Source organism: Anabrus simplex, chromosome 1, assembly GCF_040414725.1.
Source record: "Anabrus simplex isolate iqAnaSimp1 chromosome 1, ASM4041472v1, whole genome shotgun sequence".
NCBI classification, from domain to species: domain Eukaryota; kingdom Metazoa; phylum Arthropoda; class Insecta; order Orthoptera; family Tettigoniidae; genus Anabrus; species Anabrus simplex.
Window position 1 is genome coordinate 1,622,795,380 of NC_090265.1, and position 17,557 is coordinate 1,622,812,936.

The 17,557-nt window shown below is 39.2% G+C and overlaps 1 protein-coding gene across 6 annotated transcripts in view; it reads right to left on the minus strand.

The window, feature by feature from the left end:
- The window catches only part of LOC136881228 (sialin), a 227,372-nt gene that overhangs the window by 147,695 nt on the left and 62,120 nt on the right, over nt 1-17,557 (minus strand). For 5 of the 6 annotated variants that reach the window (XR_011018734.1, XR_010861007.2, XM_067153992.2 and 2 more), the window contains exon 3: nt 937-1,164. Coding sequence is in view for 4 of the 6 variants with exons in the window: in XM_067153992.2 (XP_067010093.2) it covers nt 937-1,164 (228 nt within the window). In the remaining 2 variants the exon portion in view is untranslated. The remainder of the gene's footprint in view (nt 1-936; nt 1,165-17,557) is intronic. The other variant, XM_067153983.2, reaches the window with a different exon arrangement.

Below are 17,557 nucleotides of genomic sequence, written 5' to 3' on the forward strand. Positions count from 1 at the left end.
AAGGTCGAAAGAAATTCCTGCTCATCATTTTCAGCTGCTGTATACCCACTTGGTAAAATAACCTTACTTGGTTTACAGTCACTCATGGAAAACTCTGTGATTAATTTATCTATGTACAGACTTTGACTCAACATAACCCCTTCTTTTGTCTGTTATATTTTTAATGACAGTAAGTTTGTTGCTTTCCCTAGAAAAAGATTCATACTTCAGAGGTGGCAACTATTACGGATTGTCCGTAATAATTACGGATTTCACCTCACGATTACGGAATTACGGTCAATGGGGAAATTATTACGGAAAAGCAGACATCACGAAAAAATAATTTTGAACGGTAAAAATAAAAGGAAAAATTTTCAATCCTTTCGAGCCTTTCTCCTAAATCGTCCTCGTTTCAATGCTTGTGAGTTGGCAACGATACTTATTCGATCGTGACTTCCTTTGCTACCCACAAGCGCTGTAAAATTCATTGTGAATGAAGGAGCTCAGGCGCTGCCCTTCTCCACTATAAATCCTTCAGTAATGTCGTATTTGCTGTGTTAAGTGTACCTGGAAAGAAGTAAGGCCTACATTAAGCATATCAGTGCTGGAATCGCTTATGGTTCAGAGGACGAAAATACCATCACAGTGGGAAGGATGCTTAAAGAAAAACCACGCTGAAAAGCAGCTGCTGCGTGAGAAACAAGCTATCACAGAACTGACAGGTTGTGTGCACATGTTATTGTGTAATATGGTATACTTTCGAATAGATTGCTAGAGGGAAGGACAAAGGGGGTGTCATTATTGACAAGGAAGGAGCATGCTTTGGACTCGACTCGAAATTCTTCTCGGGGGCGGAGGGCGATTACTGATAATCCACTTCAAAGGTTGGCACCTCTGATAATTCAATTCTGTACATTCTAATGCATTTGTGTAAACATCCTTAATGTGATAACTTACCAGTGCCAGTCCTTGTAGTGCCCGGACTGCTGCTGCAGCCCAGTAATGATATCTACATGCCACTGGTAAAAGTAAATTAAACAGTCCAGCTGCCAGGACACTCACACATAGAGTATATCGACCTCCAAAGCGTTGAGCTAATAAGCCACCAGGTAGCTCTGTTAGCCAGTAGCTCCAGTAGAAAGCACCAAGTAGAACTCCCTTGGTGTGCTCTGTCCAGGCCAAGCTCTGTAATAAGAACATGTAGCTTGCTATGACCTAACAAATCTTCAATATTTAACCAACAGAGAACACCATAGATTGATTATGAGTCATATATAGAAAGATAGGAGTACATAATATGATAAACACACTTACAAATCAACTTGGGAAGAGAGAGTAATATAAAAGGAGACAAGGACAGTCTCCATATATTCATATACTGCCATCTTCAAAAGGATGTGCACTCTCCTCATCAATCTCAGTTCTTCTACAATAATTTTCTCCTTGTACATTCGTTTCCTCTCAGCCGCTGATGAGCTTGTTTTGGCTTCGTCAGGAGGGCGGGCAGGCTTCAACACTTGCTGATAGATCTTCAGTCTGAATGTGGAAAGTGTAGGATAAGAAGAAAGACAGATAAATGTTGGAAAATGGAAGATGGTAGAAGACTAGGAAGTGTGAAAATGGGAAACCATGGGAAACTATCTTCAGGGCTGCCGACAGTGGGGTTCGAACCCATTATCTCCTGGATGCAAGCTCACAGCTGCACGCTCCTAACCGCATGGCCAACTCACCCAGTCACTCATTCTGTTGCCAGACAAAATATGCATAGAGCTCATAAGGTCTTAAGTTATACAAGAGGTAAGAGGACGATTTAAATGCAGACTTATCCTCAGTAAATTGCTGTTGTTGCTAGTGGTTCTACGTTGCACCGACACAGATAGGTCTTATGGTGATGATGGGATAGGAAAGGCCTAGGAGTTGGAAGGAAGTGGCCTTGGCCTTAATTAAGGTACAGCCCCAGCAATTGCCTGGTGTGAAAATGGGAAACCACTGAAAACCATCTTCAGGGCTGCCGACAGTGCGATTCAAACCCACTATCTCCCGGATGCAAGCTCACAGCCACGCCCTCAGTAAGCTGTAAAAAAGATTCTCACTTACAGTGATATCTGATATTACTTTAGTGCTTACCAGGCGAGTTCACCTTGCAGTTAGTGCGGTTCGAACCCCACTATCAGCAGCCCTGAGGATGGTTTTCCGTGGTTTACTATTTTCACACCAGGCAAATGCTGGGGCTGGACCTTAATTAAGGCCATGGCTGCTTCCTTCCTACTCTTAGGCCTTTTCTATCCCATTGTCGCCATAAGACCTGTCTGTGTTGATACGACTTTAAAAAAAACTTTAGTGCTTCAGGAGGCATAGGGCCTACTGCAGGAATATTGAGAAATCTGAAGGTGAATATTCACATATGGAATCATTCCTACCATTATTGACAATGTACCAGGAGCATGAGAGTTCTGATTCCTTGTCATCTGAAGCAGTAAATTTTTAATTATTGATTTAGCGCAACTCCAGGAGTTGGGTAAATAGCAGATTTCTTAACAGAACAGTAATATGAGTATTAGAGCTGTCATCTCACTGTCACTTCATCCTGTCATCTCTTCCTCACTTACCTTGGACATCAATTTCCTGCATTCCTCTCAGGGATCTTGATCGCAAAGTACACACATTTTTGTTAAAGTACCTATTTTGACCTTAAGATTCAAATATCTGTTTAAATGATAATTTGCCTGGTTGGCTATCAAGTTACAAGTAACTAATCTCATTTTAGTCCGTATTGAAGATACAATAAATAAAACACTTTCAAGATTAAAATTATTGTGTTCACCTTTTCAATACAAATATATATTTTTAGTGATTAAATTCTACATGAATTAAAAACACCAGTTAGGGACATGTTTTGCCCTCGTTATGGGCATCTTCAGCCTAATACTAAATCTTAAGGCCAAGAATTAAAACTATAAACATCAGAACTTAATAGTAAACTTAACTTAATACTAAATACAATGGTCTTATGCTTCTTAGATAGTTTACAATATGTACAGTATGTACAATATGTACATTAAATTTGCCAGAATTTATGAACAATGAATGAATTTATTTTATAATGACTAGACATCCAAATTGTAGATTGGATTCATCACAGCGTGAGTTGGGGTTTCTTCAATTGTTATGGTCGCCTGAGTCATAAGTATTGTTACAAAACTGGAACCTTGGTTAAAGTCGTTCATGTTAGGGTATGAATTGTTTGAATATTCCTTTAGAAAGAAGCATGGTTATGTATTAAGGTTGAAGCATGTATGTTGGAAACAGAAGAAGAATTTTTTAATGATACAAGTTATTCTATAGTTAACAAAGATCCCACTGTAAGAATTCAGTGAAATTTAGAAACTTTAGTAAATAGTTCTAATTTTCTTTTCAACGAATAAGAGCAACAAAGACTTTTCAACATGAACCCCAGTATCCCTACCGCCAAAGCTTTACCTAAGATTCATAAGGACACCCCAATGCGTCCCATTATAAATTATAGGAATAGCCCCACCTATAAAGTATCGAAATTCATTCATAGGTTTTTAAGAAAATATTATTTTTTCAACAATAAATCCCCTTTAAAAAATTCAATTAAAATCTGCGAAATATTGAAGAAATTTGAACTGCAACCCAACCATATTTTATGTTCCTTCGATGCCACAAACATGTTTCCAAGCATTCCTACTAAGGAAACCATTAAAATTATCCATGACAACATCAATCAACACAGCGGCCTTAGTAAAATGGAAATTGAAGAATTCATGAAGATTTTGAATTTCGTTCTAAACAATAATTACTTCTCCTTTAATGGTAAATATTATCAGCAGAAAGGCCTAGCTATGGGAGACCCTCTATCTGGCATTCTAGCAGATATTTACATGGACCATTTAGAATATACAAAAATTTCACAAATAAAGGGCATTAGTTTGTGGCTAAGGTTTGTTGACGATACATTCGTGATCATCAATAAGGACATTACTGACAGTCACGATATATTAGTTTCACTGAACGAAATAGATCCTAACGTCAAATTCACAAAAGAAGATGAGGTCAATAATTCTCTAATTTTTTTAGATTTAACAATTACACGCTTGAATAACAATTTCGAACTTTTAGGAAACCTACTCATTCACCCATAACTATTAAAGATTCATCCTTACATCCTAAGACCCAAAAACTAGCTGCCTATCATAATCTAATATATAGGGCACTAAAAATTCCTCTTTCACCAAAAAGTTTGGAAATAGAGCTGAATTACATAAGACAGTTAGCTCGGTTCAATGGCTTCAAGGTAAATGTAATCAATCAGTTAATTAATATCAAAATTAGGCTATCTTCCAACCTAGTCCCAGAGAAATCAAAGATCAACAGCTACTCCACATTTACGTATAATAGCCCGGCTATCCATCATATCACTAATATTTTAAAAAACACAGCGTCAACATAGCCTTCAAGACAATAAATAATAATCAGAATATATTCCTCAACCACAATAGAGTCAATAACAATAATAACATCATTTACTCAGGATCTGGTGTTTATAGGTTAAAATGTGCCCAATGTGAGTTCACATATTTTGGACAAACAGGAAGGAGCTTTTACACAAGGTATCTGGAACATTACAATGCTTCCAAGCATAACAAGTATTCAGCCATGAGCCAGCAAATGACTGAAACAGGCCATAAGTTCACCTCAATAGAGAATGATTTGACGATCGTTAAAAGCCTAGGCAAAGGGAAATTATTGAACGAAACAGAGAACTTGTACACTTATTTGGAACAAACTTATAATAAAAATAATAATCTTAACAATGTCATTGAGAACAAAAATCCGTTATACGAGACAACTCAAAGGTTAATCCAGGCCATTAATCAGAATAAAGTTCCCAGTATGTTTAAATCACAGAATGCATGCGCTCCAATAGCCACACCTAATGCCAGGCCCGCCCAATCCAATTCGAGTAACACCTCTCAAGCAACAACACGGACACATGATTTGAAACTCACTCCCCCTTCCTCTCCACGCTCCACCCCTCCATTACAGCATCAGTACTACACTAGGAGTAGCAAGCTTAGTCGTTCAGACACAACCGGAACAATTGGTCCCAGCTAATGTCGACAAGACAAGTAAGTTCATGTGATAAACACTCACTCTGCAATTATTATCATATTGGATTTTACTTTCATCATTCTAATTCCCCGTTTTTTTCTCTTATCCAGTTACAGACAACTCATATTCCTCCCAAGGTTGAACAATGTACTAATGGGAAGTTAATCAACAAGAATGACATAATATTCCAAAATTTTTTATCTGATCAGCAATAGTTTCCAACCTACATGCTTCAACCTTAACACATAACCATGCTTCTTTCTAAAGGAATATTCGAATGATTCATACCCTAACATGAACGACTTTAACCAAGGTTCCGGTTTTGTAACAATACTTACGACTCAGGCGACCATAACAATTGAAGAAACCCCAACTCACGCTGTGATGAATCCAATCTACAATTTGGATGTCTAGTCATTATAAAATAAATTCATTCATTGTTCGTAAATTCTGGCGAAGTTAATATACATATTGACATACTGTACATATTGTAAACTATGTAAAAAGCATAAGACCATTGTATTCAGTATTAAGTTTACTATTAAGTTCCAATGTTTATAGTTTTAAATCTTGACCTTAAGATTTAGTATTAGGCTGAAGATGCCCATAACTAGGGCGAAACATGTCCCTAACTGGTGTTTTTAATTCATGTAGAATTTAATCACTAAAAATATATATTTGTATTGAAAAGGTGGACACAATAATTTTAATCTTGAAAGTGTTTTACTTAGGTCTATGTTTACTGTGTTATTTGGGCTAACACCATCTAAAACAAAGATCAACGAATATGACTACATAATATTACAGCATATGAAATGTTTAGTTAATACTGTATAACATAACAACAATAAAGCCTAATTCTCTTACACATAAATATCACTTTAAGTGACGAAAGCTTTGTATCTGTCCAAAGATGAAAACATGACGGCTGTGCACTCTGTTTGCCGTTTCGCAGAGGCAAACTTGAGGAGCTTGAATTCAGTCGAGGTGCGCTTGCGCATTCGGTGCACTTTGTAAACCAGCACAGAGCTGACCATGCTGGCTAGTAGGCTTGCGTGTTTACCCCAGCCAAGAAGCTAACTAAACAGTAATCGCTTGCAGTGTTCAGTGGTGATTGTTAGGAGCGTGTCTTCTGCCTGCAACGGCTTTGATGTTGATAAAGGGAGATTCATTTATGATGAAGGACAAATGCTGCTGTGTTATTGGGGACTTATTAAAACATTCATTCTCTGGCTGAACTATTGCTGTTAAGATACAAATCATAGATAATGGGAGACCTACTCCCAGTATATCAGCTATGATAACAGAAAGAATAGGTCAAGTGCATCGTTTTAATGATTCCTGGTACACGAATGATACATGGCTGTGTGGCTGAGGGAACTGTTCCTTGTATTGCTGGCCATGCCTTCTATTTTCAACAGATACAAATGTTTGGACAACAAAGGGAGTTTATGATGTTAACAGTTATGTAATAAAGAAATGACCTGAACAGTCTGTAGACCATGTTAATTCCAAAATAGCGTTACTGAAGTTCTGTAGCACTAGAATAGAGGAATCCCTTAGTTTTGCCTTCAAAATTAACTGGGACAAACATATTGGGAAAATAAAGCAAAGGAGTATATAGTTAGTTGTCTAACAGATGCTGTTTATTTGCTGGTGGAGCAAGAGCTGCCTTTTAGTGACCAAGCAAAAATCTTGTTCAACATTTTGCAATCTAAAATTAATGACATAAGATATTGTGCTCTTAAGGTCGATTTCTGAATGACAAATGTCATAAAATTTATTTATTTTTAAAGCAGTGCACAGATGAACACTCATAAGTTTCATCAAAAGAAAATTAAGTTAAAATGCTGCCAATTGGTGATGTGGAAATTGACAAACAGAAATATTTTTCCTTTTTTAATGCTATTTGTTCGGGATGTCGACCCATGTGGATCTTTTGCCCCTAACAGAAATCATACTGAGACTGTATTGTGAAGTACTTGAGATACAATGGTTGGACATATAACCTACCATTTTTCCCGAACTGAATAAGCTAGAATTTCTTTCTCTTCTGAATATTGACTTGTTTGAAACATACATTGACTCTTTCCCTGCTCAGCTGTGGTCATCTGCACTGAAATAAACAAAACTAGAGAACAACTGTGAAATATTTATATGTTATTGGCTTGTGTGGATGTGTATGTGCCAAAAAGCCTATTTTAACATGCAGATATAAATCTCAGACTGGGTGAGTTGGCCGTGCGATTAAGGACGCACAGCTGTGAGCTTGCATCCAGGAGATAGTTAGTTGGAATCCCACTGTCGGCAGCCCTGAAGATGGTTTCCTGTGGTTTCCCATTTTCACACCAGGCAAATGCTGGGGCTATACCTTAGTTAAGGCCACGGCTGCTTCCTTCCCACCCCTAGGCCTTTCCTATCATATTGTCGGCATAAGACCTATCTGTATCGGTGTGACGTAAAGCAAATAATAAAAAACAATATATAAAAAGATTATTTTCAGAGGCATTCTGTGGGCCAGACAACACAAAGGTCGGACTATTGACCTGTGGAAATGTGTGCTATGAGTCAAAATTTGAGAAGTTTTTATCAAATTGTTGTCAGTATGTCTGCCTTCATCCAGGAGGAAGAATGCTAGAAGGCTGCATAACCAAATGTGAAGCATAGGTTTGGTAACATTACGGCTTGGGGTTGTTTCAGTAACAATAAGGTGGGAGACTTGGTGAAAGAGGAAGGTATTCTGAGGAAGGAACAGTACCATCACATTCTATTGAACAATGCAGTACCAACTAGAATTCAACTTATTGGAAGAGGCTTTGTTCTCCAGCAGGATAATGATGTGAAACACATGCCAAAGCTGTGCGAGCAGTATATAAGAAGCAAGGAATCATCAGGAGTTCTGCAAGTAATGACCTGCCAACTTCAGTCCCCTGATTTATCACCCATTGAGTTGTTATAGGATGAATTTGTTCATAAGGCAAAACAGTCTTCAGTCAACAGTTGTGCAGATCTCTGGTAATGTCTTTTGAAAGCATGGGGAAATATAAGCACAGATATGTTGGAAAAACTAACCAGAAGAATGCCACATATTTGACAAGCAGTAATCAGAGAAAATGGGGGACACATAGATGAGCACAGAGTTCGAACAGTATAGCTTCATTATTTGAAGCATCCATTGCTTTATAATGGGGCAGTTTGTGTATAATGGAGGCCCATGTTTATATTTTGATTTTAAAATATATCATTTGAAATATCACTAATAAGTTGCCTATAACAAGCACTGGAATATTTTTAGGTGGATTTAAACTTTATGATGCCAGTTTAACATACATACATATGGGTTGTGTCAGATAAAAAGTTTTATCTTGAATACGCCTAACTAGTAAATTGTTAAAGATGTCCAAAAGTGATTCATTCAAATAACGGTGGCTCATGGCTGGCAAAGAAGCTCATTTGAATATGTTCCATTTCCTCAAAAAGCACTTGTAGGATTTAAAAATAATAACACACCTGAATTTGGAATGCTAGGATTAGAAAACTGTAGTTTCATTTTAAAAAACAAAATTTAGTACTACTATCTCAGCAGATATCAACACCCTGGAAATATACCGCTAATCTGATTATGAGCTCCATGGTATCATTACTGAAAGTGAAAACATGGCAGACCAGATGAAAATACGGATTGAGTACGCTCTCAAAATGATAGTTAATACACTGACTGACAGAGCAAATGCAACACCAAGAAGGAGTGGTTCGAAAGGGATGAAAGTTGGGGAAAAAACAGAGACGGCACGGACGAATAATTGATGTTTATTTCAAACCGATATGCAGGTTACACAATGCGCACGGCATCGACTCAGTAGGATGTAGGACCACCGCGAGCGGCGATGCACGCAGAAACACGTCGAGGTACAGAGTCAATAAGAGTGCGGATGGTGTCCTGAGGGATGGTTCTCCATTCCCTGTCAACCATTTGCCACAGTTGGTCGTCTGTACGAGGCTGGGGCAGAGTTTGCAAACGGCGTCCAATGAGATCCCACACGTGTTCGATTGGTGAGAGATCCGGAGAGTACGCTGGCCACGGAAGCATCTGTACACCTCATAGAGCCTGTTGGGAGATGCGAGCAGTGTGTGGGCGGGCATTATCCTGCTGAAACAGAGCATTGGGCAGCCCCTGAAGGTACGGGAGTGCCACCGGCCGCAGCACATGCTGCACGTAGCGGTGGGCATTTAACGTGCCTTGAATACGCACTAGAGGTGACGTGGAATCATACGCAATAGCGCCCCAAACCATGATGCCGCGTTGTCTAGCGGTAGGGCGCTCCACAGTTACTGCCGGATTTGACCTTTCTCCACGCCGACGCCACACTCGTCTGCGGTGACTGTCACTAACAGAACAGAAGCGTGACTCATCGGAGAACACGACGTTCCGCCATTCCCTCATCCAAGTCGCTCTAGCCCGGCACCATGCCAGGCGTGCACGTCTATGCTGTGGAGTCAATGGTAGTCTTCTGAGCGGACGCCGGGAGTGCAGGCCTCCTTCGACCAATCGACGGGAAATTGTTCTGGTCGATATTGGAACAGCCAGGGTGTCTTGCACAAGCTGAAGAATGGCGGTTGACGTGGCGTGCGAGGCTGCCACCGCTTGGCGGCGGATGCGCCGATCCTCGCGTGCTGACGTCACTCGGGCTGCGCCTGGACCCCTCGCACGTGCCACATGTCCCTGCGCCAACCATCTTCGCCACAGGCGCTGCACCGTGGACACATCCCTATGGGTATCGGCTGCGATTTGACGAAGCGACCAACCTGCCCTTCTCAGCCCGATCACCATACCCCTCGTAAAGTCGTCTGTCTGCTGGAAATGCCTCCGTTGACGGCGGCCTGGCATTCTTAGCTATACACGTATCCTGTGGCACACGACAACACGTTCTACAATGACTGTCGGCTGAGAAATCACGGTACGAAGTGGGCCATTCGCCAACGCCGTGTCCCATTTATCGTTCGCTACGTGCGCAGCACAGCGGCGCATTTCACATCATGAGCATACCTCAGTGACGTCAGTCTACCCTGCAATTGGCATAAAGTTCTGACCACTCCTTCTTGGTGTTGCATTTGCTCTGTCAGTCAGTGTATTACAAAAACAGGTGGTTACCTGAAGAATGAGAAGAAAGAAGACATACTAAATGCGGTAAGCGATCTGAGAAACTGCTTTGATATAATAACTAATGTAGTGAAGGACAAGAACAACTAAATGATTGATTCTGAAAGCAAGATTATGGAATGCCAAAGAGAAGACGTATCAGAGGGAGAAGACAGTTTGATTCTGAGACAACTAGCGCCATCTGATGGCCACAACCAAGAACCTGCAAGTAACTCCAACTGGCAGCTACTCCCATCTAGCGGTCACACCCAAGCAGGAGAAGGTAGCTCGACCTCGGAACAAATAGCTTCATCTCCTGGCCGCAGCCAAGAACCTACGAACAGCAACAACAACCAACTTCACCCATCTGACGGTGGAATGCAAAGCTCGCATTTTTCTGAATGGACAACCCTGCTCATTCAGCAAAACAAAGCCGTGAGCAATGAAACTAAGGATCTGGCGGATAGAAAAGAAACCGCAACATATATGATGGACTTCATAAAGAATAAAATAAATATAATTATTGAAGAAAAAATTACTCAGACCCTGAATAGGAATGCAGTGCTTACTCACAGGGAAAATGAAGAACTCCATAACAAAACAGATGGAAGGGATAACATTCATAACTATAGAGGAGAAACAGAATGGATAACTGTAATAAATAAATGAAACACACAAACCATCAGAGGGACAAGGGTTCAAGAAGATGATCTACAAGCTGCAGACAAAATGGCATAGCTTTACCTAGGCTATCTCAAAGGAAATGCAACAGAAGAGAAGGTTAAGAGAAAAATGGAATTAAAGATAATATCCATTGCAAAGAACTTCACACATGAAGTGAAAACAAGGCCTTCAAAATAGGTTTCCCTTTCAAATTTCTTGAAGATGCTTAACGGAATTCTGGCCAAATAGATAGAACAATCGCAGGAAGATTTCATTTTCGGAGAGCAAACCGTGCTGAAGGAGAAGAACTACAATAAATATACACATACGCTCCTATGGAACATTGAAGGCATAAAAAATGCTCTACCTCTCTTTCCAATAGAGACATTAAGCAACTACAATGCCATTATACTGACAGAAACATTCTTAACACAGGATTTCAACATTCAAGTATATTACGGAATTCATTCATTCGCCCATCAAACCGCAGGAAGACCAGCAGGAGGGGTCTCCATCTTTCTCAATCTGAACTTAGGGAAAATAAAACAAATAATAAAAGAAGAAAACACAATTATCGTAAAGACCAACCTACTATCAATCATTGGCATGTATGTTCAACCACTTATGTCAAGAGAGGACACAATCAAAAGAATAACAGAGGTCTTGTCAAAAATGCAAACAGATGATAGAGTAATCTTCGCAAGCGACCTAAATGCAAGAATAGACAAACCAACCGTCAGAACAGAATTGATTAAAAAGGCATTGGAAGAAGCTTGTTAATAGTCCCAACATGAAGACCTACATAGCCTCAAATGGAAACAGCGCCATAGACTTAGTCTTTTACAGAGGTACAGACATTAAAAAATTCAGTCAAAAAGCATTATGGACTTCAGCCATAGCCCCGATTAGAAACATATACCAATCTCGACAGTCTTTGAAATCACTAATAAAGATCAATTGCCAATACAACCAAGGAAGAAAATATCCAGGAAATTAGATCCAGAGAAACTAACACATAGTGATGAAATAAATAAAGCAAGGCTATTAGTTCAACGACATGAACTAACTAAAGCAGTGGAAATGTGTACAAGACCCCTTCAATCATGCCAAACTCACATGAAAGTAAGGAGATCACAACCATGGTTCAATAAAAATTGTTACAATGAACGGAAAAAGTCCCTGCTAGCACTACATCGAGCGAAGAACACATTGAACCTGAGTCACCTGGCCCAATACACTGAACAAAGAAGGAAATATAAATCACTAATCAAGAAAACAAGAACGGAGTACATTGAGGAAGACGTCAGGGGACGTGCTGCAAATGCCCAAAATGACCCATTCCTAGTGCTTAGGAAACAAAAAACTTCAGCAACAAATAATATCTCAATGGAATCATGGGAAAACCATTTCAGAAGCATTCTCAACCTCCAACACTGATCAACAGCTTTTGAATTAACTCGAGTAACAATGACGGGAATTCACATCCCCATAACAAGGCAGGAAATATATACTGTAATATAATAACAGCAGCAAAAAATGGAAAGGCCCCCGGCCCAGACAGCATCTGCACAGAACACCTAAAAGACTCTCTACCAGTCATGCTAGAATACTGGGTGGAACTATTCAACACATGCATGCACACTGGGGAAATTCCAGAGCAATGGAGATTGTCAACAATCAAAATGATGTTTAAGAAAGGAGAAACTGACAATCCTGATTCATATCGAGGTAGCCCTCGAAAATACATCATTCAAAATCTTCATGAAAATCTTAACAACGAGGCTTGCAGAAGAAATAGACTCCCAGATACCAGAAAATCAATTTGGCTTCCGAAAGGGAAGAAGCACACTTCATGCCGTAAAATACCTAATAGAACAAGTCCAAGATACATTGAGGCATCCAGGAAAGAAATATTTTGTAGTCTTCGTAGACTATCATAAGGCTTTTGACCTTGTTGATAGAGCAACACTCGTCTGGAAACTCAATTACCTAATAGGGGCTACACATCTGATAGCAATCATAATCTCAAATATCCTCAAATATAACTATGTCCAAATATCAGACAACATAACCCTAGGCATAGATATCAAGGATAATTAAATAAAAAACCACCTATTCAATACTTTCCACGTTTAATGTGGTTATTATCTACATGATTTTATGTAGACTCATTTGGTCAAATGAGTCTACATAAAATCATGTAGATAATAACCACATTAAACGTGGAAAGTATTGAATAGGTGGTTTTTTATTTAATTATCCTTGATATCTATGCCTAACGTCATCTTCAATACGGAACAATAATGAGAGTTGTTACTTGTAACATAACCCTATCCAAAAATGTAACCCAAATAAACGGAGTCCTACAAGGTGACCCAATCAGCCCAATTTTATTCAACATCATGACAGCAGACATCACAGAAATAATCATAGATACCTCAGCATTGCTTATACTTTACGCAGATGATATGGCAATAGGCTCAGAAAACACAGAAGAGCTCCAAGAGGTCTTCAACAGGCTCACATCATGGGCAAAAAGAAACGGTTTGCAAATAAACCACAACAAAACTAAACAAATGACCTTTAGGAAAGGAGCAAAACATGCACCTAAAAATACAATAACCATGCACAACAAACCTCTAGAAGTAGTGCCGAAATTCAAGTACCTTTGAGTCACCCTCCAAACTACTCTAACATCCTACAATATCCATATCAAAGAAAGAGCAGCCGCAGCAATAAAAGCCATCTACAACATTCAACAACCTCAACAAATATCATTGGTTACAGCAATGCTACTGTTCAGGACCGCTATATCACCAAAGCAACCTATGGGATTAGTATCACCTGGGAAAAACTCACACTCAGCTACCTGATGACAATAGAAAAAGTCAAGGCCCGATATCTCAAGAGAATTCTAGGCATTGGAAAGTCAGCCCCTTCAAGGTTAACTTATGTTCTAACCAAAGAGGACTACTTCATTGACGATATCAAAACACAGTTTTGTCTACCAAACACCAAGCCCTACGAGAATGCATGCCGAACCTTAAACGAGAAACGAAATGCTATTTGGTCCGACTTCTACTCCATGGACGCCATAATGACAGAAGAGTGGAAGCAAGCAAATTATGAGGTACGGCACGCAATCACACATTACACCACTCATGGATTTCACCACAGATTCTGCCAACCAAAAACTTCCACCAGCCAAACGAAGACTGTATATGTAACCTGTGCAACGATCATTGTGATAGATACCATGCACAAAACTGCAAAATGAGGACAACCTCAATAATAATAGCAAGCATAATTGACCATCTGTACAAAAATTGTTTTTGCACATTGTGCACTTTTCATTTAATAATAATAATATCTTTAAACATTTTATGAGAAATTTGAGGTATATTTTATATGAATCACCCTGTATAGAATGGTCATAACTTAATGTAGGCTACATAATTTTAAGGATATACTCCTTCCCCATCAATGTAACCTAGCATCCCAAATAAAATTTCTAATAGTTTACAAGATTGTGTAGCCTAAAGTTAGGAGCTTAAGAAGATGATTTCTGTAATAAGGAATGTTAGAATAGGACAATAGTAAGTACACAGCATATGACAATATAATCAGTCTGTACTTTTTAACAAGATCTGCAAAAGTGTAATTTTGAAAAGGCACAAATTACAACCCCCTCCATGGCACTACGCTTCTTGAAGGGCCTTGGCCTACCAGGTGACTGCTGCTCAGCCCGAAGGCCTGCAGATTGCAAGGTGTCATGGTCAGCATGACGAATCCTCTCGGCCGTTATTCTTGGCTTTCTAGACCGGGGCCGCTATCTCACCGTCAGATAGCTCCTCAATTGTAATCATGTAAGCTGCGTGGACCTCGAACCAGCCCTCAGATCCAGGTAAAAATCCCTGACCTGGCTGGGAATCAAACCCAGGGCCTCCAGGTAAGAGGCAGGCACGCTACTCCTACACAACGGGGCCAGCAAATTACAACAAAAGATCAGGTTTTCACAAGTTTGCAATAACTTGTTACAACAATGGTAGATAGGGTTGCCAAGTTTTTGAAATGCCAATAAGGGATAGGTCATGTCGATACAACATAATGACATTTTTTTTCAAGGAAAAACTGGGATATAAATTTTTTGTACTAGGTTGAATTACACTGTAGGCACAAACTTTATTACAGTATTTTGCTGTTTCATTTTCTACATAAAAAGTTTTAAACCATATTTTTCTTCACTTTTAGCCTTTTTTAAAATGCTGAATTTTCTTTAATCACACGTTCACCCCACCATAGCACAATACAAACTGCCAACTTTAACAATTTCTGCTAAAAGAATTTGAAAATGAAAGAATGCAGGGGTGTCATTAATTGTTTCATTAACATAAATCAGATGCCTCAATATCTTGCTCCTGTGAGTTCTGCACTTGGGCTCGGCACCGGTGGTTCGCTCGCCTACTACATGTTTTGATCATAGTGCAGAATTGTTGGATGAAGAGTAATGAACCGAAATGCGGGATTGGTAAACGCTACTGTAAATATATAATTTTAACCATGGCAGAAGTGATTTGTATGAGTATGGGAAAAAAAAGGGTGTTCCATATGCTGTTAAAATGGGACGGTACTCCAGACCTTCAAATATGGGAAATCCTGTATAAAAGGGGACCCCTGGCATGAGAGAAATGAGAAGAGAACAGAAGAGAACAGAGAGAACACAATGAACAATGTAGTCTTCCTGTAGTTAATGCAGGTTTGGTGTCAAATGTCTTCCTTGGACTTCCATACACATCTCAGCTCTATGTAATATTGTATATGGTGAGGCAAAACTGTCTCTGCAGCAAGGTGGGTAGACTAACACACTCAATTACACTCAATTGCACTGAAATGGATCTTGTTTAGACTTTACTTAATAGTCCTAATGTATGTGTGTATGAGTGGGGAGGTTACATTGCCTTGTTGGAAGAAACATCTTTGAATTTTACCTTCATTCAGATGGGTGATAAATGGTTAAATGATGTCTGAGCGATAGACTTCTGAATTAATGACCATGTTAAAGGAATTGCTCCTATGATTTGTGCTCTGGAAATAGCAGTCCAAACTCTGATCTTTCGTGCATGGAGATTATTTGAAAAAAAAAAAAAAAAAAAAAAAAAGCAAATTCTGGCTATTTATAAATCCAGAAAGGCTAAACCATGCTTCATCACTGAAAAATGTTATATTGAAAATATTAAGTCATTGTTAATTGAGAAACAACTGGAACCAAAGACATTTTTGTACTCTCTTCTGATGATGTGCTTCTTTCAATTGGTGAACAACTGTAAATTTATAAGGTTGCAATTTAAATTAAGTATGGCTTTATGTGCTTACTTCACAGAAACATTTGTCTCCTGTGCTAATTTATGCATTGATTTATTGGGGTTCCTTAACATTACATCAGAAATTTCATTCACTTTTGCCTCAGTTAAAATTTTAGGCCTATTGTTTCTCAGAGCGACATATACAGACTTGATTTCACAGAATTTGTTAATTGAATCTCTCATTGAATCTGTATCATGATTAGAGCATACCAAATTTGGAAAATGTTCACATAATGCAAGTTTTACATTTTCCTAAAACTTATCATCACCATGAGAGACATACTTAACTAAAGCCACTCTCATTTCAATTGTTAACATATTGTGGCGATGTTTGCCATTTTAATGTAAGGTCTTGGGAGGAGCAAGTTTTCCGGATGCACAAGGTCATCCCTCTCGGCCCCTGTTCTGTTTTCTCACTAGAGGCTTCCTAATAGTGGAAGAAAGACCTGGAAATTGAACCCAGATCATTCGTATTCAAGAGAACTCTACAGGTTTTTTCCCTTTTGTAAAGTATATGGAAGGACTGGCCTCCCTCTTTAAGGCAGACCAAACAAGCTCAAGTGGTTCAGTTCAGTCAGAGATTTAGTGCTGTTGAGGAAAAGCTATGTGCGAGCACTGGGTGTAGTGCTGTGTATGAGAGTACTCCTGTGGAATTCACAGTCATTCAAGTGCTTCAACTAGTTCATTTGGAGTTGAGGAGTCAGCCAATGCAGACAACAGTTTAGTTTTGTCAGTGGTTCAGTTTGTACTGTCCATGAAGTGAGTGTTTGTTCTGTTCTGCCTGCCATCAAGGAGTAGTCTCTCATATCCAGCTGCTATGAATGAACATGCGTGTCTCTGGTGCAGCATGGGAGAGAGTTTGGTAGGTTATTGGCAAGGAACAGTGAACGAAGACTATTATGAGTGTACAGACAGTGTACAACATACAGGATGGTGAGACTGTGTTGATGCAAGCTATGAACTAAGTGGCTGTGATAGTATACAGAGAGAATAACTGTGGTACTGACTTAGATTATAAGTAACAGTAGCAGAACAGTGTAAGGGTATAATGTGATTTGTTTTAGTTTGTAAGTGAGAGTGAACAACTGGTGTGACTGAGTAGCGAGAGCAGAGAGAGTGCGAATTGGCATCCTTGTGTGTACTATGTAGTATAAGTTGTGGTTCTGGTGTGTAATCATATTATTTTGCACCTTAAAACAACAATCATCAACATTGTTATGCAGGTTCCCCAAGAAAGAACATGTTGCTACCAGTGTTGTGTGTTTGTTTCCTATCC